Raw genomic sequence first — 16,282 nt, 5'->3', positions numbered from 1 at the left:
TGGGCTTTCAGACACCAGGCTACGGCTCAGCAGGTGTGTCAGGCTGCCACTTGGTCCAGTCTGCACACTTTTTCGAAGCACTACCAAGTGCATGCTCATGCTTCGGCAGATGCGAGCTTGGGCAGACGCATCCTTCAGGCGGCTGTCGCCCATTTGTGAAGTTAGGTTTTGCCTACTTCTCAGTTTGGTTTATTTCCCACCCATGGACTGCTTTGGAACGTCCCATGGTTTGGGTCTCCCATGGAAGGAACGATAAAGAAAAAGAGAATTTTGTTTACTTACCGTCAATTCTTTTTCTTGTAGTTCCGACATGGGAGACCCAGCACCCTCCCTGTTGCCTGTTGGCAGTTTTTTGTTCCGTGTGTTTCACCGGCTGTTGTTAGTAGACAGAGGTCTGGTTTTGCTGAGTTTTACTCTATCTCTACTTATGGGTGGATGTCCTCCTTCAGCTTTTGTACTGAACTGGATAGATTGTCATCCAGGGAGTGTATATAGCCCGGAGGGAGGAGCTACACGTTTGAGTGTAGTACTTTGTGTGTCCTCCGGAGGCGCTAGCTATACACCCATGGTTTGGGTCTCCCATGTCGGAACTACAAGAAAAAGAATTTACGGTAAGTAAACAAAATTCTCTTTTTTTCCATCTGAATTCTGCGGCCCTCAACCTGACTGTGTGGCCATTGAGTCCTGGCTCCTAGCGTCTTCAGGGTTATCTCAAGATGTCATTGCCACTATGAGACAGGCCAGGAAACCAACGTCCGCCGAGATCTATCACAGGGCTTGGAGGATCTTCTTATCCTGGTGCTCTGATAAGGGTTTTACCCCCTGGCCGTTTGCCTTACCCACTTTTCTTTCCTTCCTTCAATCCGGAATGGACAAGGGTTTGTCTCTCGGCTCTCTCAAGGGACAAGTATCGGCGCTTTCCGTGTTTTTTCAAAAGCGTCTAGCCAGGCTTCCGCAGGTTCGCACGTTCCTGCAGGGAGTTTGCCACATAGTCCCACCTTACAAGCGGCCGCTGGAACCCTGGGATCTTAACAGGGTTCTAAGGGCTCTTCAGAAACCACCTTTCGAGCCGCTGCGGGATGTCTCTCTATCACGTCTTTCGCAGAAGGTGGCATTTCTAGTGGCAGTTACATCACTCCGAAGAGTGTCAGAGCTTGCAGCGCTGTCATGCAAAGCCCCCTTCCTGGTTTTTCACCAGGATAAGGTGGTTCTGCGTCCGGTCCCGGAATTTCTCCCTAAGGTGGTATCCCCTTTTCATCTCAATCAGGATATCTCCTTACCTTCTTTTTGCCCTCATCCAGTTCACCAATGTGAAAAGGATTTGCACTTGTTAGATCTAGTGAGAGCACTCCGGCTCTACGTGTCTCGCACGGCGCCATTGCGCCGTTCTGATGCGCTCTTTGTCCTTGTCGCTGGCCAGCGTAAGGGGTCGCAGGCTTCCAAGTCAACCTTGGCTCGGTGGATCAAGGAACCGATTTTTGAAGCCTACCGTTCTTCTGGGCTTCCGATTCCTTCAGGGCTGAAAGCCCATTCTACCAGAGCCGTAGGTGCGTCCTGGGCATTGCGGCACCGGGCTACGGCTCAGCAGGTGTGTCAGGCGGCTACCTGGTCGAGTCTGCACACTTTCACGAAACACTATCAGGTGCATGCCTATGCTTCGGCAGATGCCAGTCTAGGTAGGCGAGTCCTTCAGGCGGCAGTTGCCCACCTGTAAGAGGGGGCCGTTGTCCGCTCTTTTTATCGGGGTATTCTTTTACCCACCCAGGGACTGCTTTTGGACGTCCCAATTGTCTGGGTCTCCCAATGGAGCGACAAAGAAGAAGGGAATTTTGTTTACTTACCGTAAATTCCTTTTCTTCTAGCTCCTATTGGGAGACCCAGCACCCGCCCCTGTGCCCTTCGGGCTGGTTGTTCTTTTTGTGTACACATGTTGTTCATGTTGAATTGTTCTTTTGGTTCATGGTTTTCAGTTCTCCGAACATCCTTCGGATTGAATTTACCTTAGACCAATTTATAAGTTTCCTCCTTCCTGCTTTTGCACCAAAACTGAGGAGCCCGTGATGCACGGGAGGGTGTATAGGCAGAGGGGAGGGGTTACACTTTTTAAAGTGTAATACTTTGTGTGGCCTCCGGAGGCAGAAGCTATACACCAATTGTCTGGGTCTCCCAATAGGAGCTAGAAGAAAAGGAATTTACGGTAAGTAAACAAAATTCCCTTCTGGCTTCACATTTTGGCAGCAGCTATATTTGTAGCTTGTTTTCTGCATTGATATACAGTGGAGCCTTGGATTACGAGCATAATTTGGTTCCGGGTGTGTGCTCTTAAACCAAGTTACTCTTGTATCAAAGCCAATTTTCCCATAGGAAATAATTAAAACGCAGACAATTCATTCCACAACCTAAAAATATTTACTGTATTTATAGAAACTTATTACAGTAATACAATATAATGTGCTATATTTATATAAAATTATTACAGTACACTAATACAAATACTGTACAGTTGTTAAGGTGAACTCTTAACCAGAGATCACTAGTTGCCTACTGCCTGGCCGAATTGGTATATACCAAGTGCATGCATAAAAGAATTCACACCAGACACAGTCGGATATGAAGTCTCTTCTTGGTCACAGTAAAGATGGCACCAAAACAGACAGAGAAGGAACATGCGTCCTCTTGATATAGGCTAGGGGCGTACACAAGTTCAGATATGCCCATTTAGTGGGACAGTTCATGGGCTAGCCAATGGGGAGATCCGTGTTGCTGTTGATGGGTGCGTCTGACTTCAGTGGATGAATCAATGATGGGAGGGACGTCATCTGGTGCATCCATGCTGATGGTTTGGTCTGTGATGTCTTCTAGCTTGACCAGGGGTCTTCCCTTCTTTGGTATCTTCTTTCATTCCCTGCATTCCAAGCAAGGTGTGGTGAACAGGAAATGGCAGCCATCTTTATATCTGTCATGTGTATGATCTGAGATCTGAATTATGTAAGGCAAATCGACATATTTCCCACAATGCTCTATGTCCAGAGGTTAATTAAGTATTTCATTTTATGGCTCTCCTCAACACAGTAAACACATAAACCTAAAGCAAATTAAACTGCTTGTTAGCTTACAGTAGAATTGTTGGTGTGCGGGCGGTTCAGTATAGAGAGAAAATGGTGGATAAATATGGCAAGCTTTATTCTAGTACAATACACAAAAATACACCCCAAATCCATTCTCCCCAAAATAAGGGCAGAACAAAGTCAAATGTGGGGTAGGAATACTGCATAGGCTATTACATTACAGTACAAGCAATGTGTGGTACAGGTTAGCAGAAAGTACAGTACTGTATGATGGACATGCCATATAGTGTATACTGCACTGTACAGTGGTATACTGTGTACAGTATACAGTACTTATGTACAGAAAATTACCTCCAGAGCGTGGTGAAAGGACAGACCAGGAAGTGTGCATGATCTGTATTTGCTCTCATTGCAAATCATTGCTCTTAAACCAAGTTACACATTTTTTTTTTTTAAACCTTTGCTTGTTTTGCAGAACGCTCTCAAACCAAATTAATCTTAATCCAACGTTCCACTGTATTATAAAAGTGGAAAAAAATGTTCAAACGAATTCTTAAAATATCCAATTCTTTAATCTTCTGCATTATATTCCTGCACTGTAGAATAGTCTCTCATGATCCTAAAATGTAATGATAAAAGAGAGCTCTGCCTAGTACATAACGTTATAGCTTCTGGTGGTATTAGCTGTTCTTATGGAGGGCGGTGAATAGAGAGTAAACATTGCATTTCTTCCTGCAAGTCCCCTGCCCCCATGTTATGTTTACTCTCCATCGTTTTCAGCGTCACACTGGACCAACGCTGCCCTCTTGTGACTGTAACTTCTGACTGGCCGGACGTCAGAAGTTGCATCACAAGGTATCAATAAAAGTCAGAGCCAGAACGAGGCTCTCGTACAAATGTATTGAGATGTGACCTCCAGCGCCCTCAGAGGTGCACTAACATGCAAATGGAGCCGACTAGCGAGGGGAACGAACGCCCAGAGGACTAGTCCCCTCTCGCATAAGCATACGGTTAGATCTTTAGAAATGCCTTTTCTAAAGATCCCTTTATCTATACTAGTGTATATAGGGACGGTCAGGCAGGGAATAGCAATATACACCCAGAACTGCTCGTGGTTCTGGGTGCATATTGGACCGGACAGGTTCCCTTTAAGGAAACTGATAAGGGGGGTAATGTTGTATTGTGGTCTGTGGAGATTTATACTAATGAAGCCAAACGGCAACTTAGAAATATGAAATGCTCCCAATCCCTGCCCTCCAACCCAACTTCAGTAATTAAAACAAAATTGGCAGGCTTTTGATCATGGCATACTGTCACGCTGGTGGCTGTGGACCCACTGGACCGGACAATCTAGTCGTGACATTTAAAAAAAATGCTGGATGAGTGCTTGAAACTGCGGCTACTGGGAGAACATTTCCTGCCGGCAGACGCTGGTCAGTCTTAGGTGCATGCACAGAGTGGCTACAGTCGCTCCTCATGATATCAATTACTGTACTGTAAGCATGCCCCTGTTCTTACTGTACACTTAGGCTATGTGCGCACGTTGCGTACAGTCACTGCAGAAATTTCTGCAGCGATCTGAAGAGCACACGTGCGCTTCAAATCGCTGCGGAAAATGTCCGTAGTGGAAAAAAAAAAAAAGCTGATTCCATGCGCTCTGCCTGCAGCTCCTCCCATAGACAGAGCAGGGGCTGCAGGCAAAGCGCATGGAAGAAGTGATATGTCACTTCTTAAAACGCGCGCTTCGGGCAGCAGCCGAAGCGCTGCGCTCTAAGACGCCACGTGCGCACGGCTCCTGCATAATCTTCATAGATTATGCAGGGGACGCAGGACGCATGCAGTTATGTTGCGCTACAAAGCGCAGCGTAACTACATGTAATTACGCAACGTGCGCACATAGACTTACTGTGCTGCAGAGCTAGCTGTCAAAGTGCTAGGTCGTTCCAATTTTTCCTAGTAGCCACACTTTCAGTATAGTGGCCATGCAGTGCTATGCAATGCCATGTACCTGTAGGTAAATAAACTGTTCCCATATGACTATCTGCCTTTAAACCCCAGACTAATTAAAATTGTTCATCAGTGTGTGTCTGCCTAGAACACCCTACTACTGTCCATAATGCGCTATCAGAGCAGTGTATGTATATAATGTTTTGTCTCAAGTAATTTCTCCCAGGATGTGTACACTGGACACATGCAGCTAATAAATTACTAAATTCATATGCAATTGTTGAATTAGGATAACTGATAATAGACAATTGCTTATAGTGAATAAGCTAATATAGATCAGCCACCGATGATGGATTCTTACAACTGCATGCCATAGGTAAAGGGCTCTAAGCATAGAAACACCAGAGCCCTGATGGTGGACTGTGGTAAGACAAAGTGCATTATATGGTACTAATGCCTGAGATCTGATGGTGATCTGCCGCTACTGCACATATAGAAATAAAGTGCGGTGATTAACTTGCCTCATGTCAGGCTGCCACCAGGGGGAGCTGGAGCCCTGGAGGGAAAGACACTACATGGAGCTGAATAAGCAAGGAGGGGCACACACACTGTGTGTGCTGGTGCAGTGCCAGCCGCTGGGCGTGTGGGGGATGGTCGGGCAGGCTGGGTCATATACAGTACGGGGAGCAGCAAGACCGGAGGAATGAGCAGAGGTGGAGTTGAGGTCAGGCCGAGGTCAGTACCAGAGGAAGCAACCGAGGGGGGAGGTAGGAGAGGGGGGAACAACTGGGGCTACTGTGGGAAGGAAGGAGATGGGATAGAGGAATGGAGGAACGACTAGGGGACGGAATACAGACAGAGAACGAGGGCAAAGAGAGGGGACGGATCAGGATCACAGTCACAGGCAAAGCAGCGCTAAGCTTATAGCCGGCGCTGGTTCACTGGAGATGACAGTATTTAAAGCTTCCAAGCTTCGGAAGTGAGGCCCGGGAGAAGGCTCCGCTCCCTAGCCACGTGGACGGGGAGGCGAAACTGTGATACCTCACAGCTCTAGTGATGTGGATCCATGTGATGCTCTATCGGGGTGACGGTAAGCAGTGGAGGTGGCCCCTTAGGTTTAGGTGTTTGGCTGCTATCTGTCAGCTTGTATCTACAGCACGGGTGCCCAATCTAGGCTTTGTATGTACTTTTATCCTTCTGCCTCAAGTTCGTTTCTTACTTTGATAGCCAACATTCAGCTTTTGACTTTAAAGTCAGGGCAGGGTATAATTCTATGAAGATGTGATATTGTTGGGTTTTGTTTTGGTTTTTCTTTTCAGCATGTAATATTTAATCTATCCAAGTTTCTTGTGCACCCCAGAAAAAGGCTGTAAAACCTGTAACCAACCCTAAATGGCTTCTCCCTTATTAATCATTAGAAGGGTTTTGTGTAAGAATATTTACCTCTACTTTAAGTAAACCTCTAAAAATATACTGAACGTCACATTTATTCTTCACCTCTGTAATAAAGGGAGCCGGTGCCCATTAATATTCTAGCAGCTTGTTGCCAGCCTACATCAGTCAGAGACACTTATGTTTATGTCACCAGTATGTCTCCTTATATTTCAGGGTTTGGCAGGTAGTGGAGTTCTGTGGTAGGAATAAGATGCATATGACAAAAGATCCAGCACTGATAGATATATACATATACTTTGCCTTTCAGCTGTACACCGTTGTTCAACATGTGAAGCACTTCAATGATGTGGTGGAGTTTGGTGAAAATCAGGAGTTTACGGATGATATTGAGTACCTGCTGAGCGGATTGAAGAGTAATCAGCCCATAAACACAAGATGCCTTAGGTGAGATGAAACTACAGCCGGGTATACACTAGCAGGTTCTGGGATTTACACACACACGTTGCCAAATACCGGTCTACTGGCAATATGCAATCTGTATGTGGACCTAGCCATCTGCCCCATACAGTATGCAAGTAGGCATCTAGTACGTTTCCTCTCTCCATTTTTGTTGTTCTGGGTTTTTTTTGTATTTTTTTTCTTTTTCATCCACCCCTCCCCCTTCCAAATGCCACAAGTTTTGTTTGTCGTTCCCCCCCACCCCATTGACAGCGGGTTTTGAGCAACACCACTAATTCTCAGCTTTCTCTGCGTAATATACATGCGCTGAGAGCTGTCAATGTAAACAGCATATTCTCTGAATTGAATATATTCAGCAGTGGGGGGGGCACATGATTTGTACGGTGTTGTAACCAATTCTGTTTAATCTCTTTATTAAAGGAAATCTGTCAGCAGGTTTTTGCTACCTCATCTGAGAGTAGCATGATGTAGGCATTGAAACCCCAAATCCAACAATGTATCAGTTAGATTACTGGGTGCAGCATTTGTGAGAGTCAGAGTTTGTAGATTTAGGCTAAGTTTACACACTGCGTTTTTTTGACGCTGCGTTTTTGTGAGTTTTTGGCCGCTAAAAACGCACAAAAAACGCATGCGTTTTTTCTGCGATTTGGTGCGTTTTTGGCTGCGTTTTTTGCTGCGTTTTTGATCTGTTTTTCTGCGGTTTTCCTATGCATTGCATGGGGGGAAAACGCAGAAAAACGCAAAAAAGAATTCACATGTCCATTTTTTTTTTTTTTTTTTTAAGCTCAAAAACGCAGCTTAAAAAAACAGTTGTGTGCTGACAGCAAAATTGAAAACTCAGACTTTGCTGGGGAAGCAAAGTCATGCAGTTTTGAGGCCAAAAACGCACCCGAAAAACGCGCAAAAACACCGCGAAAAACGCACTGTGCGCACATAGCCTTAGCAATGCAGCAGAGCTCAGAAAGTTAACCCGTCCACACCAGGCTCTCTATGTACAAAGTGTGTAGACAGAGAGGTGCTAATCAGAGGGGACAGGGTGTGTTCAGTCTAGTGAAGTCCAGGCATTGATAATCCCAGGTGATTAAAAACTTCACTGCAAGTAGACACATCATTGGACTCTGTGTGTCAGCCTCTATCTCCTGCTGTCTTTAGATTATATAGCAAAAACCTGCTGACCAGATTCCCTTTAATGACCTACTAGATGGGATTGAGAGTAAGGTGTCAGTCTTTACTGATGCACAAAGCTATGAACAAGATTAACAACCAATACATAACTCCAAGATTAATATGTACACTGTACAGTACTGAGAATTCATAATAGTTAATCTTGGAGTGGACTAGGGCAATCGCAAACATGAATAGAAAAACAGAGGAAAAACGAATAGAGCCCAAGTAGCTGAAAGGTGAAAAACTTTTTATTGGGGTGGTGAGCGGCACAATTACAAGAAAGACTCTGACAACAGGAATTCCCAGCACAATGAAGGTGCATATTTAAACACCATAACACATTATGGACCCATAGTTACAATAAAATGAGTGACCAAAAATATGTGTAGTAGGATACACAAATCAGGTATGTACTGGAACAACCACAAGCTAAGGTCAAAGATGGAAGGTAGGAAACAGTTAAATATGGCAAAAAAAGAGGAAGAGTAAGTAAGTATTTGGTATAAAGATATAAGTAGACCAAAGTCTGAGAGTTGCCCAGGTGACACTAAAGGTCACCAATGTGTGACCAAACAGTGCTTAAAAGAACCCTACCAAGCACAATTATTACAAATGCCATGGAAAAATCCAAGGGAGGGGGCAAATATAATCAATAGGAACCATACTTGAAAAGACCGGGAAGAGACCTGTGTCAGCGTCCGCCCGACGGCCGTTTCGGCATAAAATGCCTTCGTCAGGGGAGTGGTTAGTGAGGGAAGTGCAGGAGATTAAAAGGAGGCATCATCCAATCAAAAATTGGTGGGCGGTATGTGTAACGCATGAGCTGCCTAGCAACCCAGGACGCGAATCACCCGCCGCGTCAAGCATCCCCCGGCGTGCGGTCACGCGGCAGCCACGTGACACGTCACATGGCCGTCACGTGAGCGGACGCCGCGCGAGGCATAGAGACACAGCGGGCGACGGCGACCCGGAGCGGGAGGCGCGCATGCGTACTAGCCCAACCAGGAAATAAAAGGAGATCTCATTGTATATTGAGTATATGAATGTATAGATAAGTAATTTAAAGAATATACTATCGCGGTAAGAGCGGCATAAAAGAATCTTAGGGCACCATAACAGGACATAAGATGGAACATAATGCATAATTAAATCCACCTTAGTTATGATCATAAGAATTGATTTCAAAAAGACAGTTCTATAGGTGGCTAGACGATCTCCACAAAAAGGGGGGGGGGAGAAGGGAAAGAGGGAAGGAGGGGAAGAAAAGAGAGATATATAGATATAAATTGGAACATGATAATATTCATCCCTCGTGTAGCTCTACATATAATACAGTACAGAAAATGGCAAAATAATCTATGTATATATAACATGTGTCATTAATATTTGCCATATCCACAGAGAATATATAAACACATTAAAAATTCAAAGCAAAAAATAGCAGGACATATACTCATGAACCAATTCATAAAAACAATATTAGCCTGTATAATATGAAACATCTGATCCCGCAAATGAGTGGTATGAAAGGGAAATATGTCACAATTTACAAACAGTTTAGACAACAAGCAGAATTCAATCGGTATGCCCGAAAATCTGTCCAGAAGATGTCCAGATCCATAGAGTCCGCCACATCAGTATTAATATGTGATAATGGTCCCGGTATCGAGAGGATGATGTCTAAATTAAAACAATGAGATAATTAAAATCAAGAATAAAATTGGAAAGGAAAAAACAACCTTCCTAACCCACAACAAATCAAAGAAATGAGGAATAAGAAATATATTCATTCAAGCCCATGGGGCAGAGAGTTTTTAGGGTCCATATCCACCTTGTTTCCATCATTGCCAGTTTTTGGCTAATTTTGCCCCCACGTATGTTGGAATCAAGTCGATCTATACCTCTTACTCTAAGTAATGTTGCATCTGACTGGTGACATTGATGGAAATGGCGAGGGATGGTTTTAAGAAGAGAAATATCAGAACAATCCACCGCTGCCACAATCCCATTAACGTGTTCCCTGGTTCTGATCTTCAATTGCCTGGTTGTAAGGCCAACATAAATTTTTGGGCACGGGCAGATCGCATAATAGATTACCGCAGTAGTAGTGCAAGTAATAAATTTCTTGATCCTTCTTGTAATTGTGCTGCTCACCACCCCAATAAAAAGTTTTTCACCTTTCAGCTACTTGGGCTCTATTGGTCGTTTTCCTCTGATGCACAAAGCTATGTAGAATAATAAAAACAAAGCTGGACTCTGTATTACAAAATGTTCTACATAAGATGTCTGCATGGGTAAACTCATGGCAGATGAAATTAATGTGGAGTAATGCATCTAGGACAGAGTGCTCGTATTGCTGCATATACATTCAGTGAAGCACTTGAGTATTCTCCAAAGATAAACAAGATTTTTGGGTGTATAATGAGAGAGAATCCTGTGATTTCAACGTATTGTTACCCCTCTATAAATCACTTGTAAGGCCACATCTGGAATATGGGATCCAGTTTTCATCTACATATATTAAAAAGGATAATAGTAAGGTCGTGTCAGATCAAAGTTGGGCAACTAGAATATTACAACAGATGGAAGGCCTCTCCTATAACACATTGACAAATGTTGTTTAGCTTAGAAAAAAGATGCCTCGGAGGAGAGCTCATTTATATGTCTAAATACATGTGTGGTCAAGAACTGGTACATGACTTATTCCTTCCAAAAACCTTTAAAGGGGTGGTTCACCCATTTTTTTTTTTTTTTTTTTTTTCACCAATGATTGTCACTTACCATTGTATGCATCTTCTCCATTGGCTTCTGTTTCCAGTTCTGGCACTGAGCGGCGCTATCCTGCACGCTCAGTACCTGTCACATGACCCCCTGGAGCTGTGGCCGCCGGCATCCTCTGACGTCCCGGCATTTCCGGGCTCTCAAACTAGACGGGTACGTCACAGGATGCCGGCGCCACTCACACTGATTGACAGGGCTGTGGGCGGTGACTACCGCACGTCACAGCACCGCATCGAGGGGAGGACGCCAGTGTGGAGCGGTGAAGGCAGAGCGCGCTCTTACCCTCCGTCAGCTGTGGGAGGTATGGGCTCCAGTGTGGAGTACAGGGGGGGTTTCCTCCACTGAAATCCCCCCTGTCACGCAAGTATGTGATCACACTGTCCACCCGCCCGCTGTGCTCAGCTGTCAGGAGAACGGGCGGTGTCGGCAGTGTGACCGGACGCTGCATGGGACCAATCTGCTCCACTCTGTCACCTGCACAACAAGTCCCAGAGTGGAGACAGTGACATGCTCTGCTCTGACACATAGTGTGCTGCATGTCACTATCTTTCTCCACTATGGGACTTGTTGTGCAGGTGAGAGTGTATACAGTTGGTACTATGCAGCAGAAATCAGAGTGGGGCAGTTAGTGACATGTATCATCTGGTCACCTGCACAACAAGTCCCACAGTAGAGACAGTTAGTGACATGTAGCATCCGGTCACCTGCACAACAAGTACCAGAGTGGAGACAGTGACATGCTCTGCTCTGACACATAGTGTGCTGCATGTCACTATCTTTCTCCACTCTGGTACTTCTTGTGCAGGTGACCGGATGCTGCATTTCACGATCTGTCTCCACTATGGGACTTGTTGTGCAGGTGACCGGATGATACATGTCAATAACTGCCCCACTCTGAGACTTGTTCAGGTGAGAGTGTATGCAGTTGGAACAATGCAGCAGAAGTCAGAGTGGAGCTAGTTAGTGACATGTATCATCCGATCACCTGCACAACAAGTCCCAGAGTGGATACAGTGACATGCAGCACACTATGTGTCAGAGCAGAGCATGTCACCAACTTTCTCTGCTCTGTCACCTGCGGTGCTGCATGTCACGTTTTTGCCGCGATTTGGTGCGTTTTTTGCTGCGTTCTTGCTCATTGCGTTTTTAATCAGTGCACAATGCCATTAAAGATTGTTGATGAAAAAAAAAGGTCTGACGTAATTTCCTTATTCAAAATGTTCATTGTATGCAGGAGAGCAGACAGCAGCTGCAGAACTAGTGTATGCAGGAGAGCAGACAGCAGCTGCAGAACTACAAGGTTCAGCATCCTCCATTCACTAGTGTATGCAGGAGAGCAGACAGCAGCTGCAGAACTACAAGGCTCAGCATCCTCCATTCACTAGTGTATGCAGGAGAGCAGACAGAAGCTGCAGAACTACAAGGCTCAGCATCCTCCATCCAGGACTGTATGCAGTTTTTTACCCAAAAAGAAAAAAAAGAATGACATGGGCTTCGCCATATTTTTGTATGCTAGCCGGGTACAGCAGGCAGGTACTGGCTGCTCCCAACCCCCAGCTGCCTATTTGTACCCGGCTGGGAACCAAAAATATAGAGAAGCCCTTTTTTTTTTTTAATTTATTTCATGAATTTCATGAAAGAATTTAAAAAAAAAAATGACGTGAGCTTCGCCTAATTTTGGTGTCCAGCCGGGTACAACTAGGCAGCTGGGGATTGGAATCCACAGTGCAGGGTGCCCAAGCTTTCTGGGCACCCCCACTGCGAATTGCAGTCCGCAGCCATCCCAGAAAATGGCGCTTTCATAGAAGCGCCATCTTCTGGCGCTGTATCCAACTCTTCCAGCTGCCCTGATGCCGGGTGGCTAGCTGGGTAATAATGGAGTTAGGGCTAGCTGTATATTATCAGCTAGCCCTAAGCCCGAAATTCATGGTGTCACGCCAATATTAGACATGGCCACCATGAATTTCTAGTAATGATAAAAAAAAAAACACAACACACAGAAAAATATTTTCTTTGTCGCTCCATTGGGAGACCCAGACAATTGGGTGTATAGCTATGCCTCCGGAGGCCACACAAAGTATTACACTAAAAGTGTAAAGCCCCTCCCCTTCTGCCTATACACCCCCCGTGCTCACGGGCTCCTCAGTTTTTATGCTTTGTGCGAAGGAGGCAGACATCCACGCATAGCTCCACAGCTTGGTCAGCAGCAGCTGCTGACTAGGTCGGATGGAAGAAAAGAGGGCCCATAACAGGGCCCCCAGCATGCTCCCTTCTCACCCCACTTTGTCGGCGGTGTTGTTAAGGTTGAGGTACCCATTGCGGGTACACAGGCAGGAGCCACATGCTGTTTTCCTTCCCCATCCCTTAATGGGCTCTGGGCGAAGTGGGTTCCGGATCGGTCTCCAGGCACTGGGACCGTGCTCCCTCCGCAGCCCCTGGGAATCTGCTGGATAGGAGCTGGGTATCGTCAGGGACAAGGCCCTGCTACTATGAGGTACTCTGTGTCCCCGTGGGGACCGCGCATGGAGCGCTGGTGCCATACACATTACAGCTCTGCTGGGTGTGTTAGTGCACCGGACATGGGGCGCTTGTGCCAGTCACTTTCCAGCACTGCTGGGTGTGTTAGTGCGCCGGACATGGAGCGCTTGGGCCAAACACTTTCCAGCACTGCTGGAGGTGTTAGTGCGCCGGGGGACTACGCGCGGCCGTGCTTATTGCCGGCTGCGCTTATAACTTTAGTCCCCGGCTTCTGCGGCCTAGTGTCGTTTATTCCCGCCCACAGGCCTGCCAGTCAGGGGAGGGGCGGGACGCTGCACGGATCGTCAGCGGAGGGCTGGAGCATACATTAGTATCCTCCTCCCTCCTCACTCAGTACAGTGGGGCACTGGGTTCCCGCACTTTTCTTGGGCACGCCCACGGTCTCGAGCTGACGTTTTTAACGGTACCATTTTTGCGCAGATGCTACGTTTTGATCGCCTCTTATTGCATTTTGCGCAAAAGTTGTGGTGACAAAAAAAGTCGTTTTGGCGTTTGGCATTTTTTTTGCCGCTACGCCGTATACTGATCAGATTAATTGATTTTTTTATTTTGATCGGGCGTTTCTGAACGCGGTGATGCCAAATGTATGTGTATTTTTTCATTTTTAACCCTTTAATTTTTAATGGGGCAAATGGGGGGTGATTTGAACTTTTAGGTTTTTGTTTTTTTACTTTTTTTTTACTTTTTTTTTTTACTTTTTTTTTATTTTATTTTACTAGTCCCCCTAGGGCTATAGCAATCAGCAATCCGATCGCTCTGCACTATTTGCTGATCACAGCTACACAACTGTAAACAGCAGATACGCTCACTTTCTTTTTCACTTGGCCGCGGGCACAGTGAAAGTGAAAGCAATTCATGTGTAGTACAGGAGTCATCACATGACCCTGTGCTACCATGACAACAACCGGAAGTCACGTGATCGCATCACTTCTGGTATCGGGCGGTAAGTAAAAGTTTGCCGCAATCGCGCTTATAATGGCACTGTCACATTTTGACAGTGCCATTTAAGGGGTTAAACGGCACGAGCAGATAACGATTCTGCTCATGCCTAGCAGATACACATCTCAGCTGTGAAAATCAGCTGAGATGTGCGCCGATCGCGGCATGCTGCCGCCGGCAGACCGCGGGCAGTAACATTATGACCGCTAGGACGTAATTTTACTGCCCGCGGTCGTTAAGGGGTTAAAGAGCATAGTTTTCAGATATCGCCCTCTTACTTTGCTTTTGGGTTTTTAATTGCATTTGAATTAAGATGCCAAAAAACTGTTATATAATGAAGACTATATGAAATTACATTGTGCTTTTATTACACGCTAGTCTCTCCACTGTAGATGGCACTGATTATTGCAGATAATTTTACATCATATTATTGGTTAAGTGGTTTTATACAGAATGTGTGTTCTTTTACAGTGTTATCAGCTTGGCAACTAAGTGCGCAATGCCAAGCTTCCGAATGCACCTGCGAGCACATGGGATGGTAGCCATGGTCTTTAAAACACTGGATGACAGTCAGCCTCACCCGGTATGTCTTCATCTCCTTTCTGTGACCACATCCTAACAGTCTGTGCGTCTGTAGTAGATACCCTACTAACAATCGCAGCAGCACAGACTCGAGCGCAGTCCATAGTCCAGACTGGGCTCCATGCCACTGTTAACATGCGTGCTCGTTTTACCTTTTGACATAGTGTTTTTAATTAATTATTGTTTTCTCATCAGAATTTAGCACTTTGTACCGCTGCGCTCATGTACATACTCAGCAGAGACCGCTTAAATATGGACCTTGACCGAGCAAGTCTAGACCTCATGATCAGACTCCTAGAAATGGAGCAAGAGACCACCACCTGGCACATGAATGAGAAAGATATGAACAAAATCAAAGAGAAGATTAGGAAGCTCTGTGAAACGGTCCACAACAAGCACCTAGACTTGGAAAATATCACGGTCAGTTGTGTCTTTGCTGTGGTTATAGCGGCAGCTATTTATTAAGCTGCTGTTTGATGACAACAACCATCTGATACATATATACCTGGTCTAGAGAAACCTCTGAGTGTTACATAGAGGACGGTAGGGCTTATTCTCCAGAAATACAAAAAGTAACATTTTACTACTACAAGTTACAACTTAAATGTGCACATCACAAACCATCATAGCTTGTGTTTACTGTCCAGTTTGGGTAGTCATGGCTTCTGATGAGTTTTACAGACGGTATGACAGACTTCCCGGGTAGAGGTTTGTGCTGATGACGTTTCCTTCACAATGCAATGATTACACTAGATACATTTTACAAACCCTACATAAAAACCTGCATGAAAACCTGCATTGGCAACTGCAGCAAACTGCAAAAGGGGATTTTCCTTTCCAGGAAAGTTATGTCCCCAGGCGCAGTTTGTTGCTAAATAAACACAGTTTGTCTGCTTGGGAAACACAGACCATGGCATAGTATGCTGCCACCTGGAGGCTGACATTGGTATTGCATCTAAATAAAATTTGGCTCTTTCCTGGTCAGGTATACCTTGCCTGCCGCAGTCAGGCCTCCTCAGTTTCTTGTAGTGACAGTTTGAGGCAAGCTCTGTCTTGGACTTAGGCTGGTTTCAGGCGCCCGTGTTTAATCATGTACCAGTCATACGTGTGGCGTCCGTGTGGCATCCGTGTTTGCATGCATACGTGTGACAGGTACCGGAGAAAACACGGGTCTTTGAAATAAAAAGATTTTCCATATTTACCTGCTGTCTCAGTCTCTGCTGCCTCCTGCTCCTGACTGCCGTTCATTATATTCATCGATTATTCACAGCACTCAGGAAGCCGGAGCATTGCGGGCACAGCGCTGGGTACAGCACTGCCGAGGACATCATCGCAGGGACAGGTGAGCATTCACAAAGCACAGTGACATCCAGGAGGTAATCTGAGTTCCCAATGAACTCTGATGA

General features: G+C 45.5%; 1 protein-coding gene across 4 annotated transcripts in view; it reads left to right on the top strand.

The window, feature by feature from the left end:
- WAPL (WAPL cohesin release factor) overlaps window positions 1-16,282 on the top strand; it is a 199,202-nt gene that overhangs the window by 99,045 nt on the left and 83,875 nt on the right. For all 4 annotated transcript variants that reach the window (XM_075348989.1, XM_075348988.1, XM_075348987.1 and 1 more), the window contains 3 exons: window positions 6,718-6,854; window positions 14,766-14,877; window positions 15,072-15,296. In XM_075348989.1, the coding sequence (XP_075205104.1) occupies window positions 6,718-6,854; window positions 14,766-14,877; window positions 15,072-15,296 (474 nt within the window). The remainder of the gene's footprint in view (window positions 1-6,717; window positions 6,855-14,765; window positions 14,878-15,071; window positions 15,297-16,282) is intronic.

The sequence above is a fragment of the Anomaloglossus baeobatrachus genome, chromosome 5, assembly GCF_048569485.1.
Source record: "Anomaloglossus baeobatrachus isolate aAnoBae1 chromosome 5, aAnoBae1.hap1, whole genome shotgun sequence".
NCBI lineage: Eukaryota > Metazoa > Chordata > Amphibia > Anura > Aromobatidae > Anomaloglossus > Anomaloglossus baeobatrachus.
This window is presented reverse-complemented; position numbering and strand designations above follow the sequence as displayed.